General features: G+C 49.3%; 1 protein-coding gene across 1 annotated transcript in view; it reads right to left on the bottom strand.

The window, feature by feature from the left end:
- Window positions 1–3,059: 3,059 nt before the first annotated feature.
- Window positions 3,060–21,532, bottom strand: part of MME (membrane metalloendopeptidase) — a 30,204-nt gene continuing 11,731 nt past the window's right edge. The window contains exons 9-23 of the mRNA XM_066325652.1: window positions 19,458–19,592; window positions 18,043–18,144; window positions 16,373–16,509; window positions 16,180–16,273; window positions 14,583–14,711; window positions 13,859–13,957; window positions 13,274–13,354; window positions 12,537–12,640; window positions 12,303–12,361; window positions 10,191–10,310; window positions 8,806–8,939; window positions 7,789–7,854; window positions 5,671–5,766; window positions 5,207–5,283; window positions 3,060–3,402 (exon numbers count right to left, since the gene is read on the bottom strand). Coding sequence (XP_066181749.1) covers window positions 3,303–3,402; window positions 5,207–5,283; window positions 5,671–5,766; window positions 7,789–7,854; window positions 8,806–8,939; window positions 10,191–10,310; window positions 12,303–12,361; window positions 12,537–12,640; window positions 13,274–13,354; window positions 13,859–13,957; window positions 14,583–14,711; window positions 16,180–16,273; window positions 16,373–16,509; window positions 18,043–18,144; window positions 19,458–19,592 — 1,533 coding nt within the window. The 3' untranslated portion in view covers window positions 3,060–3,302. The remainder of the gene's footprint in view (window positions 3,403–5,206; window positions 5,284–5,670; window positions 5,767–7,788; window positions 7,855–8,805; window positions 8,940–10,190; window positions 10,311–12,302; window positions 12,362–12,536; window positions 12,641–13,273; window positions 13,355–13,858; window positions 13,958–14,582; window positions 14,712–16,179; window positions 16,274–16,372; window positions 16,510–18,042; window positions 18,145–19,457; window positions 19,593–21,532) is intronic.

The raw sequence follows: 21,532 nt of genomic DNA, 5'->3' as shown, positions 1-21,532 counted from the left end.
TGTCTGTGACCCAGAGTGTGGATGGGACAGGGATAACCCCTGTCTGTGACCCAGAGTGTGGATGGGACAGGGATAACCCCTGTCTGTGACCCAGAGTGGTGTGGGACAGGGATAACCCCTGTCTGTGACCCAGAGTGTGGATGGGACAGGGATAACCCCTGTCTGTGACCCAGAGTGGTGTGGGACAGGGATAACCCCTGTCTGTGACCCAGAGTGTGGATGGGACAGGGATAACCCCTGTCTGTGACCCAGAGTGTGGATGGGACAGGGATAACCCCTGTCTGTGACCCAGAGTGGTGTGGGACAGGAGAACACCCGGATGAAGGGTGTTCCAAAGGATAAAAGGATAAAGGGATAAAGCTCCCCGGTGGGGCTGGAGTCTCTCCTTGCTCCGGGGTAGAAGTGCAGAGGGTGCGAGGCCCAGCGGGTCCCGGTGCTGATCCCAGTCCTGGTGCTGGTCCCGGTGCTGGTTCTGGTGCTGGTCCCGGTGCCGGTGCTGGTCTCGGTGTCGGTGCCGGTCCCGGTCCCGGTCCCGGTGCGGGGCGGGGGCCGCCAGGTGCGCTCGCGGGGAGGGCGGGGCCGCTGGGGGGCGCTGTCTCTCCTGCCCCTGCCCTCAGAGCCCCTCAGAGCCCCGGTGGGACCCCGAACCCGGACCGGGGGATGTGGAGCCCCGAATCCCCGGTGGGACCCGAACCCGGACCGGGGGCCTGGAGCCCCGAATCCCCGGTGGGACCCCGAACCGGGACCGGGGGATGTGGAACCCCAACCTCGGATCTGGAGGAGCCGGAGTCCCGAAGCCCGGTTCGGAGGACGTGGAGCCCTCAGGAGCTGGTCCGAGACGGGCAGGGCTCAGGTAGGAGTCCCGGGACGGGGTGGGCTGTGGGGTCGGGCTCTGTGGGGCCAGGCTCAGCTCTGTGGGGCCGGGCTCTGTGGGGCCGGGCTCTGTGGGGCCGGGCTCTGTGGGGCCGGGCTCTATGGGGCCGGGCTCTGTGGGGCCAGGCTCAGCTCTGTGGGGCCGGGCTCTGTGGGGCCGGGCTCTATGGGGCCGGGCTCTGTGGGGCCGGGCTCTGTGGGGCCGGGCTCAGCTCTGTGGGGCCGGGCTCTGTGGGGCCGGGCTCTGTGGGGCCAGGCTCGGCTCTATGGGGCCGGGCTCTGTGGGGCCGGGCTCTATGGGGCCGGGCTCTGTGGGGCCTGGCTCAGCTCTATGGGGCCGGGCTCTGTGGGGCCGGGCTCTGTGGGGCCGGGCTCTGTGGGGCCGGGCTCTGTGGAGCTGGAATGGGCTCTGTGGGGCCGGGCTCGGCTCTATGGGGCCGGGCTCTGTGGGGCCGGGCTCTGTGGGGCCGGGCTCTGTGGAGCTGGAATGGGCTCTGTGGGGCCGGGCCGGGCTCTGTGGGGCCGGGCTCTGTGGGGCCGGGCTCTGTGGGGCCGGGCTCTGTGGGGCCTGGCTCAGCTCTATGGGGCCGGGCTCAGCTCTGTGGGGCCGGGCTCAGCTCTGTGGGGCCGGGCTCTGTGGGGCCGGGCCGGGCTCTGTGGGGCCGGGCTCTGTGGGGCCGGGCCGGGCTCTGTGGGGCCGGGCTCAGCTCTATGGGGCCGGGCTCTGTGGGGCCGGGCTCTGTGGGGCCGGGCCGGGCTCTGTTGGGCCGGGCTCTGTGGGGCCGGGCTCTGTGGGGCCGGGCTCTATGGGGCCGCGGTGCCCCAGCCCTGGCCCCGGGCGCTCCCCAGAGCCGCTCCCGCAGCGGTGCAGGGCCCGGCTCCGCTGTCCCTCAGTCCCCAGCCCCGGTCCAGCGCATCGGAGCGCGGCAGGCTGGTTTGCTGTCCTCGCTCTGTGCCGAGCGAGAGGAGTGTTGGCTCCTGTGTGAAATGCTGGATTCTGTGTGAGCACAGAGCAGCTCTGGGTTCCCCCTCTCCCGCACAGAGCCGACCCTGGCGCTTGGGAGAGGGATTTGTTTGTGCTCCGTGTTTTCTGAGCTGCGGGGCTCGGCTTCAAGCGCAGACATCTATTCGCTGAGAATTTTCATTTTGTATTTTCATAATTCCTGTGAAGAACGCACACTGCATCTGGCTCATAATTTCAGTTTATTATCAAAATGTTTTGATCAGATGACAAACTCAGAAAGCTAAAAGGACGTAGGTTTTTAAATAGACCTATTGTAGCAGTCATCTGAGGTATCTGGTACTTGGTTTGAAAATGTCTTGGCTTTGATAAACAAAGCAGTAAGTTCCTTTGCAATCTGCACGAGGATGTTTAATACATATTGCAGATTTAAAGCCTTTTACCCTCTTAAAGCTCCTTCAGACTCTTGCAATCAGCTGTGCAGCTTTCCCGATGTGAGGATTGACATTGATCAGAACACGTACAAGTTATGTGCAGGATCAGAGCCTGAGAACTCCAATGTCTGTGCTCTCCACTGGAGAACTCAGTTTTGTAGGCTTTATCTTATTGCCCGATACCGTGCTTTAGTCCAATTTCCCAGTTCTATGCAGCCACTGATAAAATATGTTACAATACTTCAAGTCAAAAGTGTAGCTCAAGATTTAAATATAAAAACTATGATTTATACATTACTAGAAACTTTAAAAAAGAGCAACTTTAGAGAAAGCAAGAAAAAGCTTAGAAAGTGGTAAAAGGGTCTTTGATCACAATCTTACAGATTATAGATACAGAAATTAATAAATTACCTACTATTTCCATTGGGCTGGACAGCTGTAAATTAACTGTTGTAAAGAGGGATTTCAGGTAATACACGCTGGAGTAGTTAGTGAGAAATTACTTAAGTACAGCCCGTCTTTGGACTCCTCTCGTATAAATGTTTCAAGTAAAAATGAAAACATTTGGTAGACCAGATTTGCCCTAACAGCAGAGGGTACAAAGTCTGACACTGGGATATAAACTGTCATCTCTCCATGGTGTTATGATGACTAAAATGTGTGTTACTGAGTACTCCCTTCCTCCCCTGAGCTGAAACCTGCACTCACCCACCGGCTGGAGATCCTGTGTTGTGTTTGCCATTTTAAGATGAATCCAGAATGCCCTGGCTGTGGGCAGGGTCCGAGCTGCAGGTGAAGCGTGTGCACGGCCAGGTGAGTTGGGTCGTGCAGGGGAGGAGCAGCCAGGCAGCCCAGCGCTGCCTCCGTCCTTCCCTGCGGGGATGGGTGATGATTGGGGTTTGCATGTTTACCACGGATTACAGCCCTGTCTCTAGCACATTCCCCTCAGCTCTCTTCCCTCCTCCCCTTCTCAAAATCAACTGGCAACGTCTCTTTTCCTGGAAAGCTCCTTGAGATGTGAGGTTTGCAGCCCGTCACCAAACGCGGCACTTCTTGGCAGGATTCATGTTGTCGCTCGTGGTGCACGAAAAGGCTTCTGAAAACTCCGGGGAGTTCTGCAGCGATCCCAGGACCCTTTAAAACAAAGCAACGCGCTGTCACTGCTGCTGGCCTTGGTTTGAAACAAACAACATGAGCCGGATTTTGTAAGGTGTTTTGTTGTGCCACCTCAGTGTAGTGTGGGGAACGCCCTGCTGCTGAGGTCTGACTGTTGCTTCATTTCACCTCAAGGGCTGCCTGTGTTTTCTTCTTCAGTTCATCTTGCCCCTATTGCAACCCCAAAAATACAGGACCTGTCCCTTCCTCACGGCTGGCTCTCACAAGCCAGTTCTTTCACCTGGAACAGATCTCTTGCTTGTCAGTAGTTTCCACTGAGGATTTTTTCAGCTGTGTTTTGTGATGAGTTTCTTGGTGAAGGGAAATCAAGACCCCGGGTCAAGGGCTGTGGTGGTAACTCGTCAGTGAATGTTCATTTACATTTTTACACCAACCAAGTTTAAACTGAGATCATCCCGCTCTTCTGGGTGTTCTGCACAGATTTTCCAGTGAATGAGTTTGCTGGCAAAAAGACTCAGACAAACAATGGCTTTCAGCTCCACATGGGAAGTGAATATGAGGCCATTCCAGCTAAGGCTGATTTTTCTGTGTAATTGTGAACACGTGTGAATAGATCTGCTAAGAGTCCCTTGTTCCTTCAGGACTGGGAATACAGCAGCACGTACCTACACAGGGAAACAGGTCAAATACAGATACTGATGGACATTGATTGTGGCCCAGAAGTTCTTTAAAGAACTGTTTCTTTGAGTAAGTCATGATTATTCTGAGAATTATCTTCATCGTTAGAACCAGGGTGTGCCCACAGAAGCTGAGGTGAAGTTCAGCAGTGACACCTGAGACACTTCAACTGTTCTGCAAGGCCAAAGTGACTCCCTGGTCTTGGGAGCCAGCAGTGGAACAGGAGATGGCACAGAAAAAGGCTTATCAAAAACCTCACGTATCTTGGTGAACTAGCTGTGCTTCACTGCTCCAGTGAACTAGAACTGCTAAAATGGGATGCTCTGCAATTAACAATTTTTATGAGGAGCTGCCTGTCCTACTTGTAAGGAGAAGCAGCCACAGTCAGTGTAGTAGGTGTTGAGAAGGCTCATCACACTCCCCAAGTAATAATGGAAAAAGGCACCTTGGGAGCCTTTGTGACACTTGTGTTGCAAGTCACTAGGTGTTAATTTTGTGGGTATGTCTCATGAAATATTTTCTGTTCTAGAGCTTCTGGGGGGCCTCATCCTGTAAATGACTGGCCATTCTAAGAATGTTGTCTGGTTTCTCATGAACACTTGTATCATTGCATATAAAGTTTATAGCCTGTCCTAGGAGGTACAGACAGCACAGAACGATGTAATGTATCAGGGTACACACAAACACAGCTTGTTACACCGAGATGCTGAGCTAGTCAACTTCAAAGGCCTTGTGCCTCATCCAAATCAGATGTGCTGAGGTTCTGAGGAGCCTCTGGAGCCTCATTAGCACCGAGACCAGACAGGAATGACTGTAGGAGCACAGACTGCCTCTGGGGGAGATCCCAGATACAACCCACCCACAGTGAAACTGGGCAGGGACACTGAGGGAACAGTCGCTGCTTTCACTAAATATTTGAGTGTGTGGGATACGCAAGAGTTGGTGAAAAGCAGTTGAAAGAAAGATACTGGAATTAATGTAGTGGATTGTATCAGCAGAGAACTTGGCCGCTGTGGACATGGAGCCTGGGGATGACTCAGCCTTCCAGAGGCAGCAGATGCTGTGATGGCTGCAGTGCCCCTGACAGCCGTGGTGCAGAGCTGTTACACCTCGGGATTGCACTGGGGCTCTTGGCTCTGCTCACCTGAATTTGCCTGGGCTGTGCACGTCTGTCTTGATGGAGTTCACTGCATACTCTGGTCTGTACGTTCCACACCACACCTGCACAGGTAACAAAAGCATCATGAGAATAAGATCTTACAGGAAGAGACCCGCTGTCATTTAACTATGAAACACCTAATGTTCATGGGAATAAATTCCACATTAGAACATAGAGAAAAAAGGGTGTATTTTGTTAAAAAACCACATCATTGTCCTCAGACAAAGGCACTGGGGCACAAGGGCTCTGCCTACCACACTTATGTGTGGCTGAATTAATTTCTTTCGGGACGATAAATATCACCTAACAAGACTTTCTTTTCAGTGCTTTGCAGAGAGCACTGCTCAGCTCTGCCAGTCTTAGCCCACAGGAGTCAGCCTGTTCTGACTTGCTGTTGAACTGTAACCTCAAGTGGTTTTCAAAGCCCTCAGGCAAGAAGTAAAGGATACCTGTGCGAAGTTCAGGAAAAACAGCTGTTTGTGGTTCATGTCGAGACCAGGAAGAAGCTTTTCTTTTCCATGTTTTCTCACAAAGTTCTCATAAGCCTGTGGAATGAAGTGGGTAGAGATGTTACCACTTCCAGCATTTTTCCAGTCAAAATCAAATGATGACAAGGAGGAGCACAGATTCTGTGACATAATTATCGTTGCCTCCCTTGGCCATCCATCTCACATGTGTCACCTTGAAGCAGAAGGCAGCAGGGCCATTTCTTAGTACTGGGCTATCAATTATCTAGAGCTGCATTATGAAAAAGAGAATTTTTCCACTGTGGGTTTTTTTGGGTTTGTTTTTTTTTAAAGTGAATTGCAGAAGACTTTAAAGCCTTGCCATAGTAAGAACAGCTGCTTTCATGTTTCTTATGGAGACGTGTCAGACAAGATGTTGTTAGTGTATCATCACTGATGAAAGATGCTGGAGAAATACTCTGCCTGAAGTCAGTGCCAGAGCCAATCAACTGCCCAAGTGCAGCTGAGGAATGAGCAGATAGCAGGTCCATGGAAAAGGCTCTGGAAGTTTCCATGGATAACAGCTGAACGAGAGCCAACAGTGCCACAGCGCTGCAAAAAAGGCAAGGGTCCTACTGGGATGTGTAAACAGGAGTGGCTTATGTGGACTACATGAAGTAATCCTTCTACTCCCCTTGGCACCGGCCAGGGCTCAGCTGGAGTGCTCTGTCCAGTTTTGGGCACTGCCCTTCAGGAAAGATGTGGACAACTGGAGACAGTCCAGAAGAAAGCGGCAAGAATGAGCAGAGGTCTAGCAAACATGACCTATGAGGAAAGATCGAAAGAATTGGGTTTGTTTAGTCTAAAGGAGAGGAGTCTGGGCCTTGAAGCATGTAAGTCTTCAAATATGTGAAAGGTCACAGGAGAGAAAGGAGCAGATTGTTGTGTTTGCACTGTTGGAGGCAGCCCGTGGCACTGGGAGTGCCACCAGGAGGCACTGGGAATGCTCCTGTGGGAGGCTGGAAGGATGCAGAAGGGCTTGATTCTACCTGCATGGAGAGGGGCGTGGAGTATTGACCTCTCAAGATTCCTTCTGGACCTTTTTTACTGTTTATATGATGTCATAATAATTTTTAATACTTCTGACCTAATTTTTCTGGCTACTCCCATTCCTTTCAGAAAGCGTATCCCCTTTCATGGCTTTGTACTTTGCACAAATATTCCACTAACTGAAGATCAGGCTAATCTAATAAGCCTGATGCCTCTTTTAGGCTTCCAAATCATTCCTTAAACTCTCATTAATAATTGTCTTTGCCCTCAAACACGTCCCTTTCCAGAGAGAACTTGGAGAAGCGTGACTTGGCTCGTGCATTCCAGGGGCTCTTTGTTGAGCACCCAGCACTCAGTTGTCAAGTCTTGAGTATTTTGCCACAGCAGAAGGTGCTCAGGGAAGGAGGATCATGTTGTTGAGGTTTGCAGCCATCAGATTTGTGAATAACAAGAAAAGCTGATAGAGAAGCTGACTCACTACCAGACCGTGTTCACAAAAAGAACCTGTGTCTCTCTGGCTGCCAGTCTCATCAGGGGCCAGCCTAGGGAGTCCAGCAGCTGTCTGAGGAAGGGAAGCAAAGCCAAAAAGCCTCCAGCTCCCATGGAATGCTTAGTGCAGGGAGTCCAGTGTCTCTGACATCCTGGGACCAGTACAGAGGGCCCAGGTCACCTGTACAATATGAAAAGCAGAGTGGTCATGTTTATGGGTCAGAAGAAAGTCATTCTGCCCCTCCTTCCTGGCATGAAAAAGCTGGTGAAAACGCCAGAGGCAGACAACTGCTGCTATCAGCACTTTCTTTAGGTCATGGTCCAAGTGTGAGCCAGGGAATGTTTCCATTCCACACATTCCTAATTCACAAAGGAAAAAAAATTGAAAAAGAGTTCTCTAGGAACAGGTAATCTGTAGCCTGACATGATTAACAGGATGAAATACCACAGCTGGCCAGCAGCTTTAATCCAGGCTTTGATGGTCCCTAACACAGAAATTGTGTTTCTTCTTCCAAGGCTCTGAGACTGATTTTCTAAATCTCTGCCAGTTTCAGCTAAAATAGAGGAATGGATACTTCTTACCTTGTATGCTTGTCTCACACCCCCATTATCAGCAATGTTTTCTCCTAGTGTGTTGATTCCACTCAGCTGTAAAATAGAAAGGAAAAATATTGGTTTCTGAAAAAAAGCTCATCCAGGACCTGTAACACCAAACTTGGTGCGTAAGTTTCTAAAGGCAAGAATTGCCTTAAAATCTGATTAACCATAATCTTAGCAGAAGATTATGTTCAAATCTCTGAGAAGTCTTTATGTCCCTTCTCTCAAAATCCGTGTTTTGAGATACTGCTGTTTTACTAATCCTCTTCCTTCCCCTCCAAGCAACTTTCTAGGCTCTGTTATCTCTTACCCAGATTTTCTGTTACTTAGTCATTGCTCATTTATTCTTCCTCTTTTCTCCTTGTCTTTAATCCTCAGTTTCTTATCACAGTTCCAGTCAGAGGAAGTGGACAGAATCTGTAGTCTGTAGAACGAGTTAAAATTCAAACTCCAAATTGCTGAAGTTGTCTGTTAACAGACATCAGCAAACCTGCTAGAAGGTATTTTTCTGTATAGTAGGCAACTTCAGTAGCTTCTTGGTGGCCAGATACATAGATCTCTATTTAGCAGCTCTTCCTAAGTCAGTCAAATATCACCAAAGATGATGAAGCTTTCATAATGGAAAATCTCTAATTTTCTTTTTTAAAAGATGTATTTTAACCTTTCATTCAACATATTGATTTACGATAAGTCAAAGCTGCAAAATCTAGAATCATCCTTCGATTGAATTTAAAGTGTGAATAAAAGGGCAGAAAAATACGTTGACATTTTCTTCTCTATTTTTACTGGCCTCTCTCTGAGTTCCCACACTTCAACACATGTTTTGGGAAAACCTCAGGCCGGGAGTTTTTTCCCTATCCTATGTGATGGAATATATGGTCAGGCTGTAAAAAGCCAACAAGAAATAACTTGTTGTGCCTTCCACGTAGCCCTGCCAGCAGTGCAGTGTCATCAGAGCAGCGTGGGAGCTGCACAGACAGATGTGGTCAGAGCAGGACCTACGTTCTGTCCACCTGCCAGGTCCCACGAGAAGTTCCCGTACTGGTACACCATGCACTGGGACAGCTCCTTGAAATTCTGTGCTGATTCTTCACTCCACCAGTCCACCAGGTCTCCGTTCTCATTAAAGTTCCTGCCTGTAACAGCACGTTAAACAGGAATATTTACACAAGAAAAGAGGCTTTGGTGCACCGAGGAGGGCAGCAGTAAGACTCTGGATTGTGCTTTTGGGAGAGCACCGCTGTAAAGGCCAGAAATGCAGCCTTGACCTTCCCCATGGACATCGGTGTCCCCGTGCTCCCTGGCAGGGCTGAGCACTAAAGCCCACAAACCCCGTGCCCTGGGGCAGTGTCCCCGAGCTCAGGGCAGGGACATCAGTGTCCCTGTGCTCCCTGGCAGGGCTGAGCACTAAAGCCCACAAACCCCGTGCCCCGGGGGCAGTGTCCCTGAGCTCGGGGCATGGACATCAGTGTCCCTGTGCTCGCTGGCAGGGCTGAGCACTAAAGCCCACAAACCCCGTGCCCCGGGGGCAGTGTCCCTGAGCTCAGGACATGGACATCAGTGTCCCTGTGCTCCCTGGCAGGGCTGAGCACTAAAGCCCACAAACCCCGTGCCCCGGGGGCAGTGTCCCCGAGCTCAGGGCAGGGACATCAGTGTCCCTGTGCTCCCTGGCAGGGCTGAGCACTAAAGCCCACAAACCCCGTGCCCCGGGGGCAGTGTCCCCGAGCTCGGGGCAGGGACATCAGTGTCCCTGTGCTCCCTGGCAGGGCTGAGCACTAAAGCCCACAAACCCCGTGCCCCGGGGGCAGTGTCCCTGAGCTCAGGGCATGGACATCGGTGTCCCTGTGCTCCCTGGCAGGGCTGAGCACTAGAGCCCACAAACCCCGTGCCCCGGGGGCAGTGTCCCCGAGCTCAGGGCAGGGACATCAGTGTCCCTGTGCTCGCTGGCAGGGCTGAGCACTAAAGCCCACAAACCCCGTGCCCCGGGGGCAGTGTCCCTGAGCTCAGGGCATGGACATCGGTGTCCCTGTGCTCCCTGGCAGGGCTGAGCACTAGAGCCCACAAACCCCGTGCCCCGGGGGCAGTGTCCCCGAGCTCAGGGCAGGGACATCAGTGTCCCTGTGCCGTGCTCGCTGGCAGGGCTGAGCACTAAAGCCCACAAACCCCGTGCCCCGGGGGCAGTGTCCCCGAGCTCAGGGCATGGACATCAGTGTCCCTGTGCTCCCTGGCAGGGCTGAGCACTAGAGCCCACAAACCCCGTGCCCTGGGGGCAGTGTCCCCGAGCTCGGGGCAGGGACATCAGTGTCCCTGTGCTCCCTGGCAGGGCTGAGCACTAGAGCCCACAAACCCCGTGCCCTGGGGGCAGTGTCCCCGAGCTCGGCGCTCACCGTTGTCGTCGAAGCCGTGGGTGATCTCGTGCCCGATGACCATCCCAATGCCGCCGTAGTTCAGAGACTTGGGCTGCGAGGCGCTGAAGAAAGGGGGCTGCAGAATGCCCGCAGGGAAGACTGAAAACCAAACACAAACCCACGGCACAGTTAGGGAGGCCCTGCCTCGTGATCCCGCAGCTGCAGTGGGGCCGGACCCCTTCCATGGGCTGAGCCAAAACCGCCCCGTTCCCTCGGCTCTCAACAAGTGCCTGGCACATGGCAGGGCTGGAGGACAGGAGGAACAGAGCAGCAGGACACTCCCCTCTTCAGACACTTCCAAAATCATCACCAGCTTTTGCTTTGTTACTACTTTGCCTCTGCAGGAAAAGGCAGTTTGTTCCAATTCACATCACTTAGCATTCACAGACTTCTGTCTCATCATTAAACAAACCTCACAACATTGTGAGAAGTGGGAGGGTGTCCCCCAAGAGGAATAAATTATTTGATCATTCCATCACAAATCAATCTCAGTGACAGGAATTTATTCTTCCCTTGAAAATGCAAGTAACTCCCACTAGAATCAATAAAAATAGGCCAAGCTGTCAATAAAAGAACTGGAACAAAGCAGTTCCTTTACCCACTTCTCTGCTCATTTTTCTAGGCTTCTACAAAACAATTCATTTAAAAAGAAACCATGTTGCAATTCTGATCGTTTCATAAATTAAGAGTAATAAAATACTATCAAATATTCAGTTCCACTTAGTATCTGGTGAAGGCCTTTTCCTGTCTCCCTGCTGCCACCACAATATGAAGTATTAATTCTCCCTGGGAAGGAGATGGATGTCATTCTACACAACCTTAACAGACAGAAGGAACCGGGTGACAGTTCTCACACAGCAAAAGAGAGAAGATTGATCCTTCTTGCATTTCAATGTAAATCCAGTTCAGTTCTAGGGCTTTCTTTCAGGACGAGAAAGAACCACGGGGAAACCAGAAAATACTAAACAGGTTAGAAATAAGGCAGTTGTGCTGTCTGTGCAGCTGCTGTCACAGCAGTCCCAGTGCAGTTTGCTATGGGCTGAAATACGGAATGGAATGTCGCACAGTTTTCTCCTGCCATCAGGGATGGCACCAGCAGTGTGGTGTGCAGGGCTGGCAGAGGAGGCAGCCTGCAGCTGCTGCCTGTGGGAGCTGTGCCCTGGGCTGGGGGCTCGGGGGGCTCGGGGGGCTCAGCCCCACAGCCAGGTGCTGCTGAGGGAACACGGGGGGCTCCTGCAGCAGCCCAGCTGCACCTTGGAGGCCTCCCCATGGCCTGACCTGCTGGTGGAGCAGTGCAGCTCACACCGTACCCACGTGGAGTAACACAGCTCCCAGGGCCCTACACATCATGCACAGAGCTGCTCTGTACAGAGGGCTTTAAAAGTCTACTTCTAAGCTAATTCAGACATCACTCCAAAGATCAGACTGCTTTAATTATCCTGTGCATGCCATAGTTAAAGGATGAGGTAAGAATTTATGACTCACATTAACTGCCAGTCACTGGTTTCAGTCTTTCACATCATGGTTCCTTTCCTACAAATTACTGAACAAAGCTATTTTAAACAAAGCCTTCTGGAAGTTTTGGTTTTAACTGTTCAGTAAAGAGCTAAATGCTCACATCAAGAAATAACCTTGTTTCATTTCTCTGCGGAGCCCTGCAGGACAAGGTTTTTCCTTTTTTTGGACTTATTTGCAGGAGTTACATGTGGATCACAGTACCTCACTGATGGCCTAGAAAGGACACTGCAGTCTGTGACATTTGGATGACTAAAATTTAAACACTATTTGCAGAATGGATGTGACAGAAATATCAAGAAGCATAATTAATGTTGTGAAATGTTTTGTGAGCCTTGCAGCACCGTGAAGGGAGCAGGGATGGTTCACAACATGAGAAGCCTTGGGGCCTCCATGTGGTTTAGCCAGAATGGACAGGGTTTTCTATTGCCATGGGTGCTTTTAGGTAGGCTGATATTAGGATTCTTTACATCAAATTTGTAATATCAATATCGTTTCACTTCCTGATTGAAACAGTACATACATACATATATAAAAAAGAGAGAATCTGGGCATCAGTAAATTGGTAAACCTTACCTATCTGATTCCTACTTGCTGAGTAAAAAGCATTGACAACAGCAGCTCCACTTATCCACCTGGTAACACCAGAAAAAATGTACATTAGTATTTCAGTTGTTAATGGCAAAGTTAATGATTGCTAGAATAAATCTAGAAACTGTGTAACAGAATCACAGAATATTTGAAGTTGGAAGGTACCTTCTCCTGTGCCAACTGGATAAAAGACCAGACATAGAATTATTAACTACTTACTCCTCTTTGTCCACCTTTTCTCTAAGCTTTTTCAACCTTTTCTTCTGGGTAAATACTAAATTTTGAATAATGTTTTCGAAGTATTCTTCTTCTTTGAAGTTCAACTAAAAAGAAGAGGAAGAGGAGTTAGTGGTGGTGTTGCTGACTTGGGATAAAAGACACATGGATCATGAAAGTCTACTCTTAAGCATGATGAGCCGAGCAACACATTTCTAAGAGTATTTTTTGATGTACAGTTAGCCCTTGGTTTGCAGAGCTCTGCTACATCACTGTGTTGACATTGTAGCTGGATCTGTGTTAGCAGCTGGGTATTTTTTCCAGAGCTCTTAATTTTATTTTTTTATACATATTTTGAGTGGAGTTCAGCAGTTGCTGGTGTTGACCTTAACCTGTGGAGCTGCCTGCTGCAAACCAGCAGCTGCCAGTTTGGAAAGGAGCAGTTCCAGCTCAGACAAAGCTCTGGAGTCAGCTCCGTGCCTGTGCAGTGCTGGGCCAGTCTGTGCCAGAGGGAATGCTGCGCTGAACACCACAGGCTCCATGCCTGTCCGCACATAATCCCTCCAGAATGTGGCCATGTCCTTGGGATGCCACCAGAGCCTGTCACATCTGTGTGTCCCCTCCCAGGCTGGCAGGTCACAGCTCTTCCCTGCCCCGCTCTGTACAGGGGCAAGGGCAGCACACGCACATTTCCTTCTCTGAGGACCTGTTTAATTCTCGTGCCTCTTGTGCAAACTTACCTCCTGGTACTCACTGTTGAGCTTGTTGTCATCTGTCACGATCTCATCGGGATAACCAATCCTCTCTCGGATTGCCATCGCCTAGGGACAAGGGAATTTGAGATCCATGGCAAATCCAGCCATGGCTTTACATAAGAAATTATGTAAGAAAGGCAATATGGAAGCCACTGCAGAAACGGCAGGATGTGAATTATATAGAGGTTTTGTTTACATTTGTTATTCACTGAAAGCACAGGTTATGGGTTTTATCCTGTTCCTCCTAATGGCTGGTCAAATCATCAGAAATCATTCCTTCTCATTTTCAGTGTTGTTTTCCTGTGATATTCATTATCTAGCTCTTTAATCGCTGATTTGCCTGAAAGGTCTTAATCTTGTATACAGATTCTTCTTCCTATTTTGTGTGCCTATCCCCAGAGGCCCCTTCCCATGGAATCCCAAGCTGCTGTGCCTACATGAGCACAACTATAAATGTGTTTGTATTATAATACAGTGATAGGAGTTACTGCTTATTTTTTTGTCAGGACAAACAATTGAAATACCGAGTTTATAGAACTACATATTACCAATATTTCAGACAGAACTTACTTTTTGTTCTGCTCTCTTTTTGGTCTCTGCATCCATCCAGGAAAGTTCATCTAAGGTTTTTATAAAAACATCACGTATATCTGTAATCATTTCTTCCACCTGGAAAAAACAGCAGAATGTTACAAACCCACAGAGTAAGGTGGTGGGCAATGCAGTTCAGTCATCCAGGTTACCAAAACTGGATTGACACTGTCCCTCTAGATGTTGTGCGTCTGATGGAATCGTGTTTGTGCCAACCCCAAAAATGGGCTTTCACACCAGGATTCCAGTGGTGATCACAGCCAAGTAAGGCTTCACTTCATGTCCATTTTCAGGGGCTTTCTGTGTGGCTGAAGGCAAACAGAGATAACCAGTTGCCCCTGTGGCCAGTGGTGGCTGGATGTGAATTAGTGTCAGTCTCAAAGAGCAGCGAGCGCTGCTGCTGGGATGTGAGGATTGGATCGTGCACAGCCTGCCCATGGACTTGGCTCAGAGAGCAGGCAGGTGCCTCTCTCCCTCCAGCTGTGCACCTGCAACCCTCACATTTCACACTGTACTCTAGTAAAAACCTGCCTTTTAAAACCTTTGTAATAACTGTTATGAACACTTTAATAAAAACTTAAAATCAACCCCAGTTTGATTACACCGCCATAAGGAGTGCAATCAGAGCCGTGTCAGGAAGCACACGGTGGGGATGGTGAAGTGCCACTTTGGTGGCACTCAGGCTGAGGGCTGAGGGCTTTACCACGTGCTTGCTGTCCCCAGCAAAGGCCTCCTCCACGTAGAGCCGGCCCACGGCGCTCTCCATGTTCCCGTTCACGTAGTTGGCGCAGCGGCGCCACACGGCGCTCTCGGACGTGGTGCCATAGAGGGCCTGGGGACACAGAGCAGGGCACAGGGCTGTGAGAGCAGGGCACAGGGCCTGGGGACACAGAGCAGGGCACGGGGCTGTCACAGCAGGGCATAGGGCTGGCATGGGGCTGGGACAGCAGGGCTCAGGGGCTGGGACAGGGCTGGCACAGCAGGGCTCAGGAGCTGGGGGACACAGAGCAGGGCACGGGGCTGTCACAGCAGGGCACAGGGGCTGGGGGACACAGAGCAGGGCACAGGGCTGTGAGAGCAGGGCACAGGGGCTGGGGGACACAGAGCAGGGCACAGGGCTGTGAGAGCAGGGCACAGGGGCTGGGGGACACAGAGCAGGGCACAGGGCTGTGAGAGCAGGGCACAGGGGCTGGGGGACACAGAGCAGGGCACAGGGCTGTGAGAGCAGGGCACAGGGGCTGGGGGACACAGAGCAGGGCACAGGGCTGTGAGAGCAGGGCACAGGGGCTGGGGGACACAGAGCAGGGCACAGGGCTGTGAGAGCAGGGCACAGGGGCTGGGGGACACAGAGCAGGGCACGGGGCTGTCACAGCAGGGCACAGGGGCTGGGGGACACAGAGCAGGGCACAGGGGCTGTCACAGCAGGGCACAGGGGCTGTCACAGCAGGGCACAGGGGCTGGGGGACACAGAGCAGGGCACGGGGCTGTGAGAGCAGGGCACAGGGGCTGGGGGACACAGAGCAGGGCACAGGGGCTGTCACAGCAGGGCACAGGGGCTGTCACAGCAGGGCACAGGGCTGGCAGAGCAGGGCACAGGGGCTGGGACAGCAGGGCACAGCAGGGCACGGGGCTGGGACAGCAGGGCACAGCAGGGCAGAGGGGCTGGCACAGCAGGGCACAGGGACTGGGACAGCAGGGCACAGGAGCTGGCACAGCAGCCTGCTCCACCTCAATGCACACACTCAACTCACACTCCTGCCTGGGGCACCCACTCTGGAACATGGTTAGAACATGGAGCATCATTAGAAAAACTCTTAGAAAGGAAGAAGTTCTGCTGGGGAAATACAGAACTTCCATGTCCAGTTGCTGAAATTGCTCAGTATTTCCTTAAGAGCACTAAGCTATCAGCAGGATCGAATGGCTGGAAACCAAGATATTGGTGCCATAATGTTTGCCTTGGAATATATTCCTCTGGATGATGAAGAGTTTCTAACAAGTCAGTCAGAACTGTAATCCCTTGCAAATAAATGGGACTGTTCTGATACCAAAATGGGGATTAATTTAGATTTAGAAGAATGAGAGCAAGTACCAGAGCAGTGCTTTCAAATGCACTCAGCTATCAGGCATAAATCCCATAAATTATAGATACACTCCAACAGAGGCTCAGCAAACACATCTGGATTTTGTGTGCAAAACCCAAAATACATGAAATATTTATCAACTACACCTACATTAAAAAACTACCTTTTGTGGCTCACAAAAGGCATCATTAAAACTTAGGGAGGGCTGAGTTCCTGCACCTTACGGAAAGCGTTGCGCGTGTCCTTGTAGTCCCGGCTGAGGCTGTTGACAAGATCCATCACAAAGCGCCAGGTCAGGTAATTCTGGAGGTCTCTGTTTAACAGAACAGCAGGAATAAGCTGGTGATGTTTTGGGGCTTTTTAGGTTGTCTGGAAAGAAAATGTCAATACCAAGAATACTTAACACACCCACCTGGAAGTGTATTTTACGAGGATGGACCGGAGCTTGAGAAGGTAGTCAGGGTCATAAACAATGACGTGTTCTGTGTTGTCAATGTTGATTTGGACAGTTGACATGATAGCATTTATGAATTCTGACCAGTCGAACACCTGGAAAATCAATGTGCATTAGGCTGTGGTTCGATCATAAACAGTTTAAATACGTTTGCATGACACAAGTGCTCTGCCTTTAGCTTCCCTAACATTTGCACTACTTATAAATGGGGTCATTGTAATCATAACTGGCCTGGGATCATTTATAGCTCTAAAAATGTTGTTACCATGGGGGGTATTTGGCAGAAAGGGTAGAGAAGTTGCTTTGATTTCAAACTAACACAATTTTTTGTTCAAGTTTCTGTTCTGCCTCTAACTTAAAAAATGTGTTAGTGATTTTCCCCTTCCTCCATCTTTGGAAAGCTTTGTTGGAAGAGGTAATATTTTCCATCAGACAAATGGAAGTAGCTGAGGAGAGCAGATAAGCTTTTAGGAACAGCCACTGCAGGTCTGAGAGAGAAGCAGCAAACTTCAGGCTAATCTTGGGAATAATTGCTGTTCTATCCTTAGACATTCCAACGCTACCAACTCCCATCAAGTGTCTTTTGAGCACTTTGGAATAACTTTAAATTAGTGCTGATCTGCAGCACCCCCCAGGAACTAATAATAACCAGGGCAATGCCATTCTATGACAGGAGTTGTTGTTTTCTGACAGGATGACTGTAATGGTAACCAACTACACCTGTGGGAGACGGTGAATTATGAAACCAATTAAACCAGGCAGGAGGGAACTGTCAGAGAATTAAAGTCAATAAAATTGCAGTGAATATGAAAAAGTGCCAGGAATAACAGTGTTTCATTGCACCTTACTGGCCTCAGAAACCTCAATAAAAGTCATGAGAATAAAAACTACCCGTGTTCAGTACGACACTATGCTCCTGAGGAGACAGAGCTGTGTTAGCAGAGTTTGGGGTTTTCAGCTGCACTCTGGTGCCGTGGGTTAAAGGCTGCACAAACAGCACATGGCTCAGGGTGAGAGCAGAGCTGACACAGCCCAGGGGAGCTGCAGTGGGAGGGATGTGGGGAATGTCCTGTTTCATGGGCCTGACTGCCTGGGCTCCTTTCTGCTGGCCTTGGGAGTGATATTTACTGAGCCAGTGTTGGACAAAGTGGATTTTAGTTCTTCAATCTGCAGCTCTGGATAAACAGAGTGGGGCTGAGTACTCCACTAAACATCCTGAACCAGCTGGTGGCCACAGGCTGCACTTTTGTCCTGGGCCCTGAACCTGTGAGGGTAAGGAACAGACTCACAGGACGGTTTGGGTTGGAAGGGATCTTAAAGACCATCTATTTCCAACACCCTGCCAAGGGCAGAGACACCTTCCACTGGATATTTTTTCCTTTGTGCTTTTCCATCTTTGTATGTTGAGGCAGATGGGAAGATGTGCCTTCAGGTTAGGAGGAGCAGTGGGTACAGAATGTGCATTCAGGTCAGTGTCATCAGAAGAGTAGGTAAGACTGTGCACATCAGGGATCCTGTTCAATTGCAAATATGTCATATCTTTAACAGAAAAAAAAAAATCAGGCTTCATTGTTTAATTCCATCAGCGATAAATTAGAGGTTAAAACACCAGGTTATTGATCACTCACCTTATTATTGATTTCCAGTGAAAAGTTGCTTTGGAGTTGTGCCAAGGTCATTTTATTGTACAGCAGAAGTGGATCATTTCTGTCTTCAGATTTTGTTGTTGCCTGTTGGAGTTAATCAGTAGAAAATTCCTGAGTGTACTGAGTCAGCTCCCAGGAGTTTCAGTTCTGATCAGGGTGCCCTGTGAGTCCTTTGTGACCCACTGCACTGCTGGGGAGGACAGCCCCCAGCTCCCACAGCTCTGTGCTGCTCTGGCACCGGCAGTTTGCACTGCTGGCTTCAACATCTGCATCCACAACAGCACATTTTACCCTTTTAAAGTGCTTTGGAAAATCAGTTATGCCAAGCCTCCTTTTATCTCTATCCTTCTCTTCCTCTTTCCTATTCTATTGTGCATTCAGTGGGGTTTTTCTGTGTTTTTTGACAAATTCCCAAGAGCACAATGCCAGCTCTCTTCAGTCACGTTCAGGCTGATACTGAGTTTTGGATGGAAGGTTAAAACCCCAGGCAGTGGCAGCTTCCCCAGCACCAGCTGGACTGCACCAGCAGCAACTGCTGCAGGGACACTGCAGGTGTGGGTTCCTTTCATGCTCCTCTTTAAAGCATTTCTTCAGTGAATTCCCTTTTTGGTAATAATTGCCCATCTCTGATCCAAGCCCAAAGGTGTGTTTCTCATGAAAATTAAGAAAATCAAAATCAGATGGTTTTAACTTATGTAAGTGGTTTTCCCAAGTATGTGACCTTACTGTCAGTGTAACTTCAAAAATAGCAAAAGGTATAAATTCTGTATTCAGCCTTTTTCGTGGTTGTCCTCAGCTTCAGCTCCTGCTGCAATGGTTAATAATAACAAGCCATGGTTTGCTCATGAATGCCTTTGGTTTTCTCCATGTAATTCAAACTCTTGCTATTTCTCCAAAGTCAAATTCATGATACTATTTTTCCTTTGTCCTTTTCTTTTACGGGAGAACAATGTTTGGTGAAAAATGCCCTTGGAACAATCAGCATTGTGGAGCAGCTTGTGCAGCACAAACATGACTTTGTGCTCACAGCAGGCCAAGGGCTGGGAATCTGCTGCTCTGGGATCCAACAGCCCACGGGGAAACAGGACAAAGGGAGGAGAGGCCCCAGAGCATCTCCCAAAACTCACACTCTGAAACCAAGTCTGTCCCTCTCTGCTCTTGCAGGGCTTCTCTGAACAGATCAGGATAGACAGAACATTTTGTTGCCTCAGATACTTTCCCTTGCTCCTCCCAGGACACAGCTGTATTGCTGCCTCTTCCTCCAGGTCTAACAGGCTCCATACATTTCTACTCCCACAAAGCAGCAGCAGCAGGGAAGTTAACCACTCACTGTACAGTCAGCTCTCTTAGGAAAAAAGGCAGTTATTTAAAGGATAGTTTAAAGAAGTTTTTCTTACATTGGCAATCTCTTTCTCCAGGTCCATAACTCTTCTCATTTGTGCAGAAATGTCACTCTCATTGACAGAAATATTTCTTTCTTGTAGGATTAGTTTAGCTACAGAAACCATGAAATCAACATAGGCAGAACATGCCTGCAGGAAAAAAAGAGGAACAGTTTAAAGTCAAAACTCTTCAAAGCAGGGCATACCTTGATTAACTTCAAGATTTCATCTTCATTTGTATGAACTACAATTCTTCATCCCTTATTTAACCAGGTGAATTTTATCAGGAATACTGTTGGGTGACAACTGGAAATGAACTGTGAACATTCCCTGCTCAAAGCTGAACACTCCCAACCACTGTTTTCATTATTTAGAATGAGGCATTTGTCTGTCCATATTTAAACCATCACCCATGTTTTTTCTAGCTCACTTTAATTACAACTTCCAAAAATACCAATTCCAAAGAGCTGTGTTCCCAGGAACATAAAACAAGGGAATTGGCTTTGTGGGAAAGGCACTCCCAGGAGCTGTGAGCTTCCTCCAGTGCTTCTGGAACAGTTAGAACTCATGTTGCTGTATGCAAAGTTAGGTACACTACAGGCAATATATGTGAAATTTTACATTAAAGAGTTCACTAATGATAAGAATGTAAATACAGCAGCAAAATCTCTGAAATATCACACTGCCAAATATCTTAATGTGTCATTGTATTTTATGGAACCTCAGTAATTTGTTGTAATTCCATTATTAGTTGTAATTCTAATTCCTCACTGGTAAGTCCCACTTATTTTTCTATCAACAGAAATGTTGTTTTCAATATTCCTTTTCAATGCAAATAAAAACATACACAGTGCTGGATCAGCTATCAAATAATAAATCTGGTTTATGCAACCTACCAAAACAGTGATTAAACCTGGGATTAATAAGGTGTTTATATCACCAGCTTTATTAATAGGGGTATTTAGGTATGTTCAGCTCCTGGGTCAGGGGACACACCTCTTTAATGCGTTCTCCACATGTGCAGCCATTCCCTGTCCCCTCCTGGGCATCCCTCCCTGCAGCAGGGCCAGGCTGTGCCCACCTGGGGCTGTGGCACAGAGCAGGGACAGGGGCAGGGACAGGGATGGGACAGGGGCAGGGACAGGGACAGGGGCAGGGACAGGACAGGGACAGGGACAGGGACAGGGACAGGGGCAGGGGCAGGGACAGGGACAGGGACAGGGACAGGGGACAGGGCAGGGACAGGGACAGGGACAGGACAGGGCTCACAGCAGCCCAAAGGGCTGAACTCCCACTGCCAGTTACAAGCAAGAGAGATCAGTTCAGAAAGAGAAAAGCTCATGAAACCACTGACAAGTACAAGTCACGAAAGACAGTGCATACCAACACTGTAAAAACCATCATAAAATTCAATATAGCTATTGCCTCAAACCAGTTAGCTAACAGAGATTTTTAGGTACCAATCAGTGACTTTATTTTTGTCCTAAGTGCAGCTCTCAAGTCAGGTAGCAAAGAACTAAGTCAGCTAATTTCATCTGTATAAACAGTCTCAGCAATTTCAGTGGAACTTAAGACATCAGAATCACTCCTGTCTGAGCAGAGCCACGCTGTATCTTACAAGAGAAAAAGCTTTTTAAATGATCTTATTGGCAGGTTCCACCTGTGGCTCTGGGGTGGGAAGTCCTGCTGGAGGCAGAGGTGATGTTTGCTGTGAGCAGTAACACAGCAGCACCAGAGGCAGGAGCCAGGAGCAGGCTGTGCTGGAGAGGGATGGCAGGGAACAGCTCTCCCTTGGAGCAGTGGGGCTGGGAAGGACACTGGGACACCCGCCTGCAGTGATAAAGCTGTTTTTCAGCAATACTTCCTCCTCTGCTTTCCAGCAGTGCAGAGCTGATCCTCAGGTAGGGCAGAGGACAGCAGTTGTGTCTCAGTGCTGCAGTTAGCACATGGACAGAGCAGACTGTGCAATGTGAGTCAGCTCCTAAAGGCCATCTCACATGGAACTGAGCAGTTCAGATGGCAATGATTGTCTTAATGAGCATGTGACCTGTAATTAAATGTAATCACTATTAACTGCTGGCACATCAACA

Source organism: Sylvia atricapilla, chromosome 10 (assembly GCF_009819655.1).
Source record: "Sylvia atricapilla isolate bSylAtr1 chromosome 10, bSylAtr1.pri, whole genome shotgun sequence".
Classification (NCBI taxonomy): Eukaryota; Metazoa; Chordata; class Aves; order Passeriformes; family Sylviidae; genus Sylvia; species Sylvia atricapilla.
This window is presented reverse-complemented; position numbering and strand designations above follow the sequence as displayed.